The sequence below is a fragment of the Microtus oregoni genome, unplaced genomic scaffold (assembly GCF_018167655.1).
Source record: "Microtus oregoni isolate MIOR12 unplaced genomic scaffold, Mior012 000005F_ref0000423, whole genome shotgun sequence".
Taxonomy (NCBI): domain Eukaryota; kingdom Metazoa; phylum Chordata; class Mammalia; order Rodentia; family Cricetidae; genus Microtus; species Microtus oregoni.
Window position 1 is genome coordinate 46,863,391 of NW_024543064.1, and position 12,860 is coordinate 46,876,250.

The following is a 12,860-nucleotide window of genomic DNA, read 5'->3' on the forward strand; positions in this document are numbered from 1 at the left end:
TAGACAGCTGAGGCCCGACCTGCAGGTTCCTACAGCATAGCTCGATGGACCCTTTTCTGTGCTGGACCACAACAACAAGCTGCGCATTCATTGAGATTTCCTCCACAAGGTTGAGATCAGTTAACACCTTCAAATGCATCATCACTCCAGGGTCTGGAAAGATTTGAAAGTTGATGATTCAAGCCGGGCTGTGGTGGTGCAAGTCTTTAAACCCAGCACTCGGGAGGCAAAGGGTCTTTATGTAAGTTCGAGGTCAGCCTGGTCTACAGAGTTAGTTCTAGGACATCCAGGGCTAAACAGAGAAACTCTGTTTTGAAACAAAAATGTATAAACTGAGGTCTTCACCAGCACTAGAGCAGAGAACTGGCCCCAAAGATCTGTGTATGGGAGAAGAAGGGCTGGTTAAGCTTCTTGTCATTAATGGTGTCTTTGCTTCCATGCTTCCCCAGGCTGGAGGGCACTAAGAGAAGGAATCAATGCGGTCCTCGAGAATTTGGTCCCAGGTGGATCAGAGGCTTCTGTTACCAGATTGGAGGACTGTAGAACTTGGGCCATTAATGGCAAGTGTTTAGAACAGAGTAGAGCAGACATGGCCCTAAAGAATAGGCCTGCCCCGCCTAGCTCACAGGGTAATGTGGAATGAGGCTGGGATTGTGGGAAATGGTGTGGAGAGAAGTGAGACAGAGCTGCAGATGCCTCTCTGGCAAAGAGCCTTTTCTAATGCGCAAACATCTGGGGTTGGATTCTAGGCACGGGAGCGGGTGGGGGAAAAGCAAACACGTGCAAGGGAAAGCTGGTGCGTGGCGTGTGGATGAGAAGCAGACTGTCTCATCTTCTGAGGATCTCACCCATTCCACACCCAGGACGTGAAAACTCAGGGTGGTCGATTTAGGGAATGTGACTCATGATTTCTGAAGCCTGTGGAGGGGGTTGCCCACCACAGGTCATGAGACAGAAGCATCAACTTTTTGTTTTGTGCTTTTTTTGTTGTTGTCGTTTTTTCCGAAAAAGGATTTCTCTGTAGCTTTGGAGCCTGTCCTGAAACTAGCTCTTGTAGACTAGGCTGGCCTCGAACTCACGAGATCAGCCTGTTTCTACTTCCTTAGTGCTGGGATTAAAAGCATACACCACCATCTGCTGGTTTCAAAGCCAAAAGATTCTCCTCTCTGCTGTGGGAAGCCTCTCAAAACCCCTTTTCATTGATAGCCTGTCCAGTTCCACCACAGTTCTGGTGAATCTGTTCCCATGAGAAAGGTTACCTGAAGGGGCCTTGTCTATTGTTTGATGGTGAATGTACTGGGCTCAGTTCTCCAGGACTCTAAAACGAGCCTGAAATAGAAAGCCTAGCATGTCATTGTCAAAGGATCTTTGGCCTGCACACCATTGTGAACCTGTTCTGGAGTTCAGGAGCTGTGCTAGATGCTGCGGCTGACACCTGCTGAGTCAGCTACTCAAAAGACAGAGGCAGGAGGATGGTGTGAGCTCATCCATCTTGTGAATAGATACTGAGGATGTGGCTCAGTTGATAAGAGTGTTTCTCTAGCATGCAGGAAGCCCTGGCTTCCATCACCAGCACCGCTTTTGCCAGGATGGGAGGCTTTTCTGTATTTCTAGAACTGAAGAGGAAGGGAGAGGGGCAAAGAAGGCATCCGTTCAGCACACTGGCTAAAGAAGGTAGCCTCCACAATGGAAGCTGAGCCAGGATGTAACAAGAGTCAGGAGCAGAGTCGGGCCATAGTGGCACATATTGCTAATCTCAGCACTGGGGAAGAAGAGACAGGCAGATCTCTGAGTCTGACAGCAGCCTGGTCTACAGAGCAAATTTCAGAACAGCTAGGGAAATGTTGTCACAAAACCTGGCCCCACCCACCAAAAAGGCAGGGAGATTGCAATAAGTTTCAGTTAGTCTGGGGAAAGTGGTGATACCCTGTCCAGACGAACCATCGATACTGAGAGCTATGGCCAGGTGCCAAGAGCAGCTTGACAGCGAATCCTGGAGAATTAGACAGTAACTCAATAGCTACTGAGAAACCGTGTCTCAAAAAAGCAAATACTAATGAAGAAGAAGAAGAAGAAGAAGAAGAAGAAGAAGAAGAAGAAGAAGAAAGAGGTGTGGACCTGAAGGGAAGGGGAGGGGAGGTAGAGAGAAACTGAGAGGAATAGAGGGAGGGGAAACTGTAATCGGGATATATTGTATGAGAAAAGAATCTGTTATCAATAAAAAAGGAGGGGGAGAAGGAAAAGGAAAGAAAGGGAGGCAGGGAAGAAAGAAAGAAAGAAAGAAAGAAAGAAAGAAAGAAAGAAAGAAAGAGGAAGGGAGGGAAAAGAGTCAGGGCAGTGGTGGGTGGTGGCTCACACCTTTAATTCCAGCCCTCAGGAGGTAGAGAAGGCAGATTTTTGTGACTTCAAGGCCAGCCTGATCTACAATAGTGAGTTGGAACCTCAGCTCAAAAAAACATTTAAAAAAATAAATAAAAGTAGAAAAAGAAAAGCCTGGCAGAGCAATTTTCCTTTTAAGTTAACAAAGATCCATTTCTTTTTCCATTTACATATTTCTTGAATTTTTCCTTTTTTTTTTCTTTCGCTTATCTTTTTTTTTTTTTTTTCTTGGCATAGAGCAAGGAGACTAGCAAGTGGTCTAGGCTGGCCTTGAATCTCGGTTCCTCCATCTTTCTCTAAAGAGTGGAGGGATTGCAAGTGTGTACTCCTGGGCCCCATTGGTGGGGTTCTGAGGTCTAACCCAGGCTTCATGATGACGAGCACTCTGCCGCATCCCAGAGCTTCTGCTGAGGGGTGGTGTGTATATTAATATTTTGCCTGCATATCTGTATGTATATTTGTGCATCATGTATGTGACTGGTGCTTATGGAGGACAGAAGAGAAAGTCATGGCCCCTGGAACTGTGGGTAAAGACCGCTGTGAGCCACCATGTGACTGCTGGGCACAGAATCTGAGTCCTCTGAAGAAACAGCAAGGGCTCTTAACCTCTGCACCCTCTGTTCTGCCGCAAACCAGACTCTTTTGGTTTTGATTTGTTTTTCGTTTGTTTGTTTTGTTTTTCCAGACAGGATTTCTATGTGTAATAGCCCTGGCTGTCCTGCAGCTTGCTTTGTTGACCAGGCTGGCCAGCCTCAGACTGCCTTTGCCTCCTGAATGCTGGGATTAAAGATGTACTCCACCATGCCCAGATCTAAAACCAGTCTCTTTTTTTTTTCTTTTTTTTTCTTTTTTTCTTTTTTTTTTGGTTTTTTTGAGACAAGGTTTCTCTGTGGTTTTGGAGCCTGTCCTGGAACTAGCTCTGTAGACCAGGCTGGTCTCGAACTCACAGAGATCCGCCCGCCTCTGCCTCCCGAGTGCTGGGATTACAGGCGTGCGCCACCACCGCCCGGCTAAAACCAGTCTCTTAATGTGTTTGTGTGAGGTGCAAAGTAGGAACATTCAGCATCACCTTAAGCTTCAAATGCCACCCTTGGCTGCTGGAGGGAGGGTTGTGTTGTCGGAAAACACCCTGTGTGAATACCCATGATCCAACTTGGCAAGAACTCGGGCACTGGGATTCAGACAGTGACTCAGACTCCTCTTTGATTGCTTTGGGCTTTTCAGTACTTGCTGTTAGCTTCTTTTACACATCTCTTTTTACTGTATGTGCATGAGGGTATGGCGGGCACGCATGTAAGTGCACAACACGAGTGCACAGTGCATGGAGGTCCGAAGATGCCATCAGGTCCCCTAGAATTGGAGCTGTGGATGGTTGTGAGCCACCCTGTGAGGAGCGGGAACCAAACCTGTGTCTGAACTGCTGAGCCATCTCTCCTAACGCCAAGTTACTCCGGTGATTTTGGAAGTCAGTACACAGCCACGTTAGTCTTTCTCTAATCTTTACATCATGTGTTTATTTTTATTTCTTTTTACTTTTTACTTCTTTCTTCCTTTCTTTTTTTTTTTTTTTTTTGAGGCAGGGTTTCTCTGTGTGCCAGTCCTAGCTTGTCCAGGAACTAGCTCTGTGGACCAAGCTGTCCTTGAACTCACTGAGAAGAGCAGGCTTCTGCCGGCAGAGTGCTGGGATTAAAGGCGTGTGCTGCTAAAATGTCCTTGAATTCCTCCTAATTCTCTTAATTTCAGCTACTGAGCTGTCTTCATCGCCCATTGCTCAAGTGGGTTTGACAATCCTCCTCTTTCCAAGTAGGTCTCCCGTAGTACAGGGTACTCGGGAAACTCACCAAGCATCCTATATGGTCCACCGTTTTCTCAGACATTCTTCTTGAATGGCTTTATCACTTCTGGAATTTCGGGCTTTGAGACACTGACTGCAGCCAGGGTGGAGCAAGCTGACAATTCACTTCCTCAGACTCTAAATGCTGCCTGTGGCCCAGCTCACAGGGTACATCTAGGGGATGGGATTGGGGAACAGTGGGAATGGGATTGAGAGGAGCAATGACTAGTCAGCTGAGACAGCGGGGAATGTGTGTGTAATTGTGAGTTTCCCCATGCTGTCTGCCAGGGCTTTCTTTTTTCTTTTTAGATTTATTTATTTATTTATGTGTACAGTATTCTCAGTATTCTGTCTGCATGTATGTCTGCAGGCCAGAAGAGGCACCAGATCTCATTACAGATGGTTGCGAGCCACCATGAGTTGTTGGGAATTGAAACTTTGGAAGAGCAGGCAGTGCTCTTAACCGCTAAGCCATCTCTCCAGCCCCTTTTTTCTTTTTTTTTTTTTTTTTTTTTTTTTTTTTTGGTTTTTCGAGACAGGGTTTCTGTGGTTTTGGAGCCTGTCCTGGAACTAGCTCTTGTAGACCAGGCTGGTCTCGAACTCACAGAGATCCGCCTGCCTCTGCCTCCCGAGTGCTGGGATTAAAGGCGTGCGCCACCACCGCCCGGCCCCCTTTTTTCTTTTTCTTTCTTTTTTTTCCTTCAGTTTTTCAAGTTAGGGTTTCTCTGTCTTTGGAGCCTGTCCAGGGAACTAGCTCTAGTAAAATCAGGCTGGCCTTGAACTCACAGAAATTTGCCAGCCTCCTCCACCTCTGGAATTAAAGGCATGTGCCACCACGCCTGTGAGTGCTGGAATTAAAGGCGCTCGCTGCTGCCACCACCACCCAACTCTACCAGGACTTTCATGACTTAATTTGTTTTGGTGGTGGTGGTTTGCTACAGAGGTGTGACTAGGCCCTTTAGTGATTTCTTCGATAGGGAGGAAGAAGGGCTTCCTAAGCCTCAGCCTGAAAAAGTGTTCTTTCCAGAAGCGTTCCCGTGATTCTGGATCCTGAGGATCTACAAGAATGAGTGACCTAAGCCAAGCCACACACCAGCAGCAGATACTGCGGCGGCTGTTGAAGGACGAGGCCTTCGCCATCAATGCTCTAGATGACCTGCCCATGCAGCTCTTCCCTCCACTCTTCAAGGAGGCCTTCACCGGCAGACACACTAACGTCCTGAGGGCAATGGTGGCAGCCTGGCCCTTCCACTGCCTCCCCGTGGGGTCCCTGATGACTATCTCCCACACAGACACTTTGAAGGCTGTGCTCGATGCACTGGATTTTCTGGTTACACAGAAGGTTCGTCCCAGGTAGGAAAGACCCTTCTAATGGTGCTCCAGGTCCAGTCAGGGGACAACCGGAATGACGGAGAGTGTAGTCAAATGTGGATCTGAGCTTTCTCACTGCACCAGCGTGGAGGACTGCAGAGGCCTTTTGTTCTTTTGTTTTTCGAGACAGGGTTTCTCTGTATAGCTTTGGAGCCTGTCCTGGAACTAGCTCTGTAGACCAGGCTGGCCTCGAACTCAGAGATCTGCCTGCCTCTGCCTCCGGAGTGCTGGGATTAAAGGCGTGTGCCACCACCGGGCAGGCCTCAGATCTTGTCCCAGAAGGTACAAAAGACAGTCAGGTATGGAGGGCAGCTTAGTTCTGACACAGCCTCAGAGTGAGCCTGTCCCTGTGCTTCCAGGCAAAGTGGGATCAGGTAGGACTCACGGTAAACATAGTGCGGGAAAACAGAACTGCAGATGCCAATGGGGAAAAGAGCCCTTCCCAGAGGATGAGGCCATGGCGTGATGCCCAGCTATGAAAACAAACAGTTATCTATGAGACAGGGGAGGACGGGAAGGGAATGGAGTGTGGAAGAAGAACAGACTATGTAGGGTCTGATCCCAGCTCTTGCTATTTCTACCTGTTTTCCAAGGAGGTGGAAACTCCAAGAGCTTGATTTGAGGAAAGTGCATTCGGACTTCTGGGACGGACAGGCTGGAGGCACAGAGATCAGCTACAGCCAGCAGGTCCTGAGCCAGGAGCAAACTCTGGCGCCCGATCCACAGTGCACTGTGAAGCAGCCCTTGAGGGTGTTAGCTGATTTTGACCTGTGTGGGGAGCATCTCAGGGGAACTGACCAATACCTGTTGAGGTGGGCCAGGCTGCAGAAAGGCTCGGTGCAGCTGTGCTGCAGGGAGCTGAAGATCGGAGCATCCCACGTCTCCACTGTCCTAGAGATCCTGGACATCTTAGACAGAGACCGTGTCCAGGAGTTGGAACGGAATTCCTGGTGGCAACGGGGAAGCCAGGCCTGGCTTGCACATTTCCTCGGACAGCTGGGAAATCTTCTGGGAATCTCCAAGACTGTCTTTAGCGGTGACTCTGCTCCACCAGATGTGAAGAGCTGTGTTACTGAGCCGGTTCCACAGTTCTCCAACTCTGACGGTCTCCAATGTCTCTATATGAATAGCATCTACTGTCTAAAAGGCAACTTGAAGGCATTGCTGAGGTAAGATGTCCTGCAGACCAGAGCAAAATGTTTCTCTGTGCTCTGCAGATAGCAGACCCTTGGTATCTGCCGGGCACAATGGATCCAACAGGGCTGGAGACCTTGTGAAAGGGTGGCCGCCTGCCTCTGTGTTGGTGTGGGAATGGCTGGCTGTGTAGGGCATCAGTAAGGCATCAGCTGAGAAGCTGGAGGAAATCCTGGCACTGACACTGAGTGCCAGAGGCTGGGGTGAAGCAGTGTGAATGGGGATCAAGTCTGCTGCTGGCGTCTGTATCCAGAAGGTCTACAGAGATACCCCAAGCACGTAACTAGGTCTTTAATTATTTTGTTTGTTTGTTCAATGTAGCCCTGAGGCGGCCAGTACTTTAGTAAAGGAGTATCAGTGTGTACATCCTGAAGCAATCCCACTATGATGTTGACTGACCTTGGTGTAAAACACTGTGACCTGAGTGAGAAGGTATTGACAGCATCCTGCTGTGCCTGCCTCTCGAGTAGTGAGACTGAACTTGAGCCATGCTAACCCGCCCATCATAGTGTTGGCCACGACCACGTCACTAACACTCTCCAACTCCACTTGCGAGAGCTCATTTCTTGTCTCTCCCTAGGTGCCTGAAAACCCCCTTGGAGAGCCTGTCCATCACTCACTCCCAGCTCTCGCAGGCCGACTTGAATCATCTACCCCTGAGTCTAAACCTACATCAGCTCATACACCTGAACCTCAGCGGTGTGGTACTGTCCCATTTCAGTATTGAGCCCCTCCGTGTTCTTCTGGAGAGAGTCGCAGCCACTCTGAAGACCCTGGAATTGGAAGGCTGTAGGATGAAGGTCTCCCAGCTCAGTGCTCTCCTGCCTGCCTTAAGCCAGTGCACCCAACTCACTAAGATCGACTTCCACAACAATGACAGCTCCATGGCTGTCCTTCGGGACCTTTTCCACCACACAGCAAACCTGAGCCAGCTGGCCCTGGAGCTGTACCCTGCCCCCTGGGAGTGCTATGATGACGAGAATCTTGTCCTCGAAGATAGATTTGCCAGACTTTGTTCTGAGCTCATGGTTCTTCTCCGAACCATAAGGCGTCCCGGATCTGTCTGCTTTGCTGCTGGTGCTTGCTTTGTGTGTTATGACTAGAGAGCAGACATCTTTGTGGACAGAGGGAGAGGGCTACTGCTGGGCACTGGGAGGTGACGTCCAAAGCAGGGGGGTGTCATCAAATAGACGCAGAACGTTGTGGAAGAGAGGGGATTAGGAATAATGGTGTAGCGGTTCAGTTGGAAGAGGAAAGTTGCCATGGAGAACAATGGGACCACGGGGACAAGTGACTTAAGAGTCAAATAAAATTTGGTATTTCTAAAAGAAGCTTCCAGCAGTATCTATTAACGAAGTGGTTGTTCCTAGGTGGTGGTTTTGATTCACTTGTCAGACCCTGGGAAGGTGAACGCTTACCATCTGAGGTCCTTCTTGGCCACTATTCTTGTCTCCATTTTTAAAGTCTTGAGGTCCCTTATCTGTGAAAGGAAGGAACGAAGGGAGGAAGAACTTCCTGAACTAAAGGGAACCTAACGGATCCATAACAATGAAGAAATTCATACGTAATAAAAATCTTTCTTGGCCAGGCCGTGGTGATGCATGCCTTTAATCCCAGGACTCGGGAGGCAGAGGCAGGAGGAACTTTGTGAGTTCGAGGCCAGCCTGGTCTACAAGAGCTAGTTTCAGGACAGGTTCCAAAGCTACAGAAAAACCCTGTCATGAAAATAACAAAAAATAAAAAATCTTTCCGACTAAATAACATCCCAGGCCTGATGAATTCATAACAGAATTTTGACATCCAAATGAGTACTATAGTCAATCCTTCTTAAACTATCAAAACAAAACAAAGAGCCGGCATGACTGTAATACCAGATAAAGAGACAACAACAACAACAAAATAGGTGACTATCCCTCATGAACATAGGTCCAAGTGCTTTCGATGCAATACTTGCAAACACAACACAGGCATACATAAAAAGACCATCCACCATAAACATTTATCTCTGAAGCAGCAATGTTTCATCAACATACCCATGACTTTTAGAGGCAAAAGTCACCGAAATGATATAATAGAAGTGGAAATAGCCTTTTACAAAATCCAACGTGCCTTATAGCTAAAAATCCAACTAAGCTTCTTGTTAGGGAGGACTCCAGGTTCCTGCCATCCACCTCAGCCCTTTCTCATTTGCAACAAATTTATGTGGTGTGTTTGTATTTTGTGTTTGTCTTCTACTACAGCTGTATTTGTTCTGATGCAACTGCAAAAAGCCCTTTCAGATACTGTGCGAGAACCTCATCCCTTTCACCCCAGGTCAGATGGAATTCTTTACACCAGTCCTGTTTTCTCTGTTTCCTTTGATGCTCCCTGCTGCTTCTGCTGGCTCACTTTGGAGCAGCGCTCCCTGGAGGTGGGACAAGGCACTGTCACCCTGAATCAACCCTAAACCCACTTCCTCTCACTGGATCACTGGCTCTCAGGTTCCTACCCCTCTCTTTCTGTGAAGCGTCTCAATTTTACTTTGCAGCCAACTCATCTGCTTATTGCTCTTTAACGCTTATTTTTCAAATGTCTCTCCAAGAATGCATGGGAGTAATCTCTTGATCCACTGCAGCGGATCCTGTTCAAATTTCCCTTCTGCTAAATGACCAAAGGACTCCCCTCTTCAATAGACCTAGGACTAACCCCCTCTGACAATGACTCTGCTCAGCTCTAAGCAGTTAAGAAAGAGTTGATGTCGCTGTTTCCCGCTTCTTTTGAGGCTCCTACTCCCCACCTTTTTCTGAGCTTATGGGTCTTTGCAAGGATAGAATGCCTTGGCTATAAACCAAGAGTCCTAGGAAATTACAGATAATCTTGCTCCGCAGTTACTGGTCAGCCCAGAAAGGAATATCTGTCTCACCTGAGCAGACAATTTCAGGGAGGAGAGGCTGCAGGAGAGAGACCTGGGCTACAGCTGCAGCACTTTCCTCATTCCCAACCCCCACACCGCCCACACGCCTACAAAGGACCACAGCCAGCTTGTTTCCCCTGGCAGGCCCCCCTCATTTCCTGTGGGAGAGAGGCTGTCCTTCACTGTGTACTCGAATGCAAACAGTCCAGACTGCTGAAGGTCAGACTCCAGTCTCTTTCTGCCTTCTCTCTTTTTAAGCAGACTCATAAATCATACACTTTCAATTTATAGGTATTTACCAACTGGATATGAAGAAAAGCTAATGTTTTACCTACACTGTGATAACTATGGCTAGCTAGCAATAATGGATTGTGTATTTCAAAATAGCTAGTGGAGAGCATTTCGCATGGCCCCAACACAAACTTAAAATGGCTGAAGTCACCATGATCTCACCACTGTTACACATATGTCTTGATCTGTCACACTGCACCCTATACATGCACAGAATTCCTAGGTGTCCTTTACATTTTTAAAGATATTTTAAATCGAGGCTGGAGAGACGGCTCAGAGCTTAAGAGCACTGGGTGCTCTTCCAGAGGTACTAAGTTCAATTTCCAGAAACCACATGATGACTTGTAGCCTTCTATAATGAGATCTGGTACTCTCCTCTTGTGTGCAAAATAAATAAATAAATCTTTTTTAAAAAGATATTTTTTTTTTCGAGACAGGGTTTCTCTGTGGTTTTGGAGCCTGTCCTGGAACTAGCTCTTGTAGACCAGGCTGGTCTCGAACTCACAGAGATCCGCCTGCCTCTGCCTCCCAAGTGCTGGGATTAAAGGCGTGCGCCACCACCGCCCGGCTTAAAAAGATATTTTAAATCAAAGGTAAAATAAGGATATTCTCGGACAATATCTAAAAGAATTAAACATTGTTGATCCACACTATAAAAAAAAATACTAAAAACTTCACTGAAGAGATACTATACCAGAGAAAAGACAGATACAAGAAGGGATAGCATTTCAGAAGTCCAGCCAGAAAGACTAAAGAGAAAATTAAACCATGAGTTTGATGTTTATAAAGTACACAGAAATTGCCGGTTATGGGGGCACAGGCCTTTAATCCCAGCACTTGGGAGGTAGAGGCAGGTGAATACCTGTGAGATGGAGTACAGCCTAGTTTACATAGTGTGTTCAGACTAGTCAGGACTAGATGGTTAAAGTCTATCTCAAAAAGAAGTAAAGAGGACTGGAGAGACGGCTTAGCCATTAAAGGCTATGCTCACAACCCAAAAAAAAAATAAAATAGAGGGGGGAGGAAGGAAGGAAGGAAGGAAGGAAGGAAGGAAGGAAGGGGAAGGGAAGGAGGGAGGGAGGGAGGGAGGGAGAGGGAGAGGGAGAGGGAGAGGGAGAGGGAGAGAGAGAGAGAGAGAGAGAGAGAGAGAGAGTTGCACAGAAGCCAAAATATCAAACAATAACAAAAAAAGGCAGGAAAGGAATTGTTACACATCTGAGAAATACAAATTAAGAGTAGAAACAACAACTGGACAGTCACAAGTATGATAGCCATCGCTAAGGCTGTAACATCCTGAGTGATGGCACGTGATCTACAGAGCAAAAGGGGCGAAAGGTGGTGCTGATGCAAACCACAGTTGTTTGGCAGGAGGTAGCAAAGCTACATCAGATCAGAATCTAGGCAATCTTGTTTCTAGGTATCCCCACAAGGAGAAACACATACAAATTTATGAAGCTATGTGCAGAAAGTCTCTGTAGCAACATGGTATATCCAAGAAAAACTTTGGTCACAAATACAAAAATTAATTACAACAAACTGTTAATAGTCACTAAAATTAAGGAAGGAGCGTGGCAATAAAAACCAAATGATTTAAACATGAAAATGTGGCCAACTGCAAGTTAAAGTAAGTATAGAAAAGATACACAAATCAATTTGAGTTGGGTTTAACACTTGCAGCCAAGTACTGTGAAGTAATTTTGCAAAAATATGTGTCAGAATGTAATTGTCTGTGAGAATGCCCATTTCAGAATTGCTAATATGAGGTTATAAATCATCTAGATATCCTGAAATTTGAGATGTTAAAAATCATTATAGTTTTAAGAGTCTTGTCTTTTAAGATTTATTTTTAGTTAAGTAGATGGAGGGGTATGGGCACGTGAGCATGTATGTCTGCTGAGTTCAGAAGAGGGTGTCAGGTCCCCAGGAGCTGGAGTTAAGGCAGTTGTGAGCTTCTTGAAGCGGGTGCTGGGGACCAAAGTCTAGTGCTGTGGGAGAGCATCCAGTGTCAGCCACTGAGCCATCCTTCCAGCCCCTAAGTCATCTTTATAAAAGGATACATTGTAATTAGTAAGCAATCACTAGGCTGTTACTCTAGTTACATAGTAATCCTAATTGTATAAAGCCTTTAAGACACATGGTGGGGCTGAGAATAGATCTCAGCGGTAGAGCACTTGCCTAGCGCTAGCAAGACCCCAGGTTTGATCCCCCCTAAAAGGACACACCCACCACCGTGTAATGATAACAGAGGAGGCTTGGGGACTGGTAACTGCTGACTGAGCATCAAAGGAAGCCATTACTCTTTCCATATTTCTCTATTTGAAATTTTCCCCAAGTTACCTTTTTAAATTAAAAAAAAAAATATGTCAGAGCACAGTTTAAGATAGCAAAAATGCAAATTACTAGAAGCCTAAATAACAAAGTATGATCATGACTTATTCCAAGAGAAGACTAAACACCCCAACAAAGAGCTCTAAGGGGATAAGATGGGTAACCTTTCTTAATGATTCAGGTGGGCATCTTTCATCACAGGTGGTAGCAATACTGCTAGAGCCCAGTGTGCATCTGGGTAAGTGGGATTCAGTGACCATGAGAAGGATTTTAGATCTTGGAGTTTCCAGACTCCTACCAGATGCGAGACGAATGTTCATAGGAATTCCAAGGCCCATTCAAAGGCCGACAGCAGATATAAACTTTATATTAACTATTTACATAAACTATAAAGTTATGGATAAAGTAACCAAGTAACCTAAGTCCACAATAATTCTCCTTTGACTTTCACCTCTCAGGACCCTAACCCTGATCCTGCACAATGGAAAGATGAAATCATATGTCTCTGTGACTATGATGCTAACTCTTAGGCCTGTGAGGACTTACAGAGAAGCAGGGTAATTATATAGA

General features: G+C 46.4%; 1 protein-coding gene across 1 annotated transcript; it reads left to right on the forward strand.

The window, feature by feature from the left end:
* The first annotated feature begins 5,279 nt into the window (after positions 1-5,279).
* On the forward strand, positions 5,280-7,881 carry LOC121447877 (PRAME family member 12-like). Its single transcript, XM_041651149.1, has 3 exons — positions 5,280-5,566; positions 6,178-6,753; positions 7,359-7,881. Exons 1-3 carry the CDS (start codon positions 5,280-5,282, stop codon positions 7,879-7,881), a joined length of 1,386 nt encoding a protein of 461 aa, XP_041507083.1.
* The last annotated feature ends 4,979 nt before the right edge of the window (positions 7,882-12,860 follow it).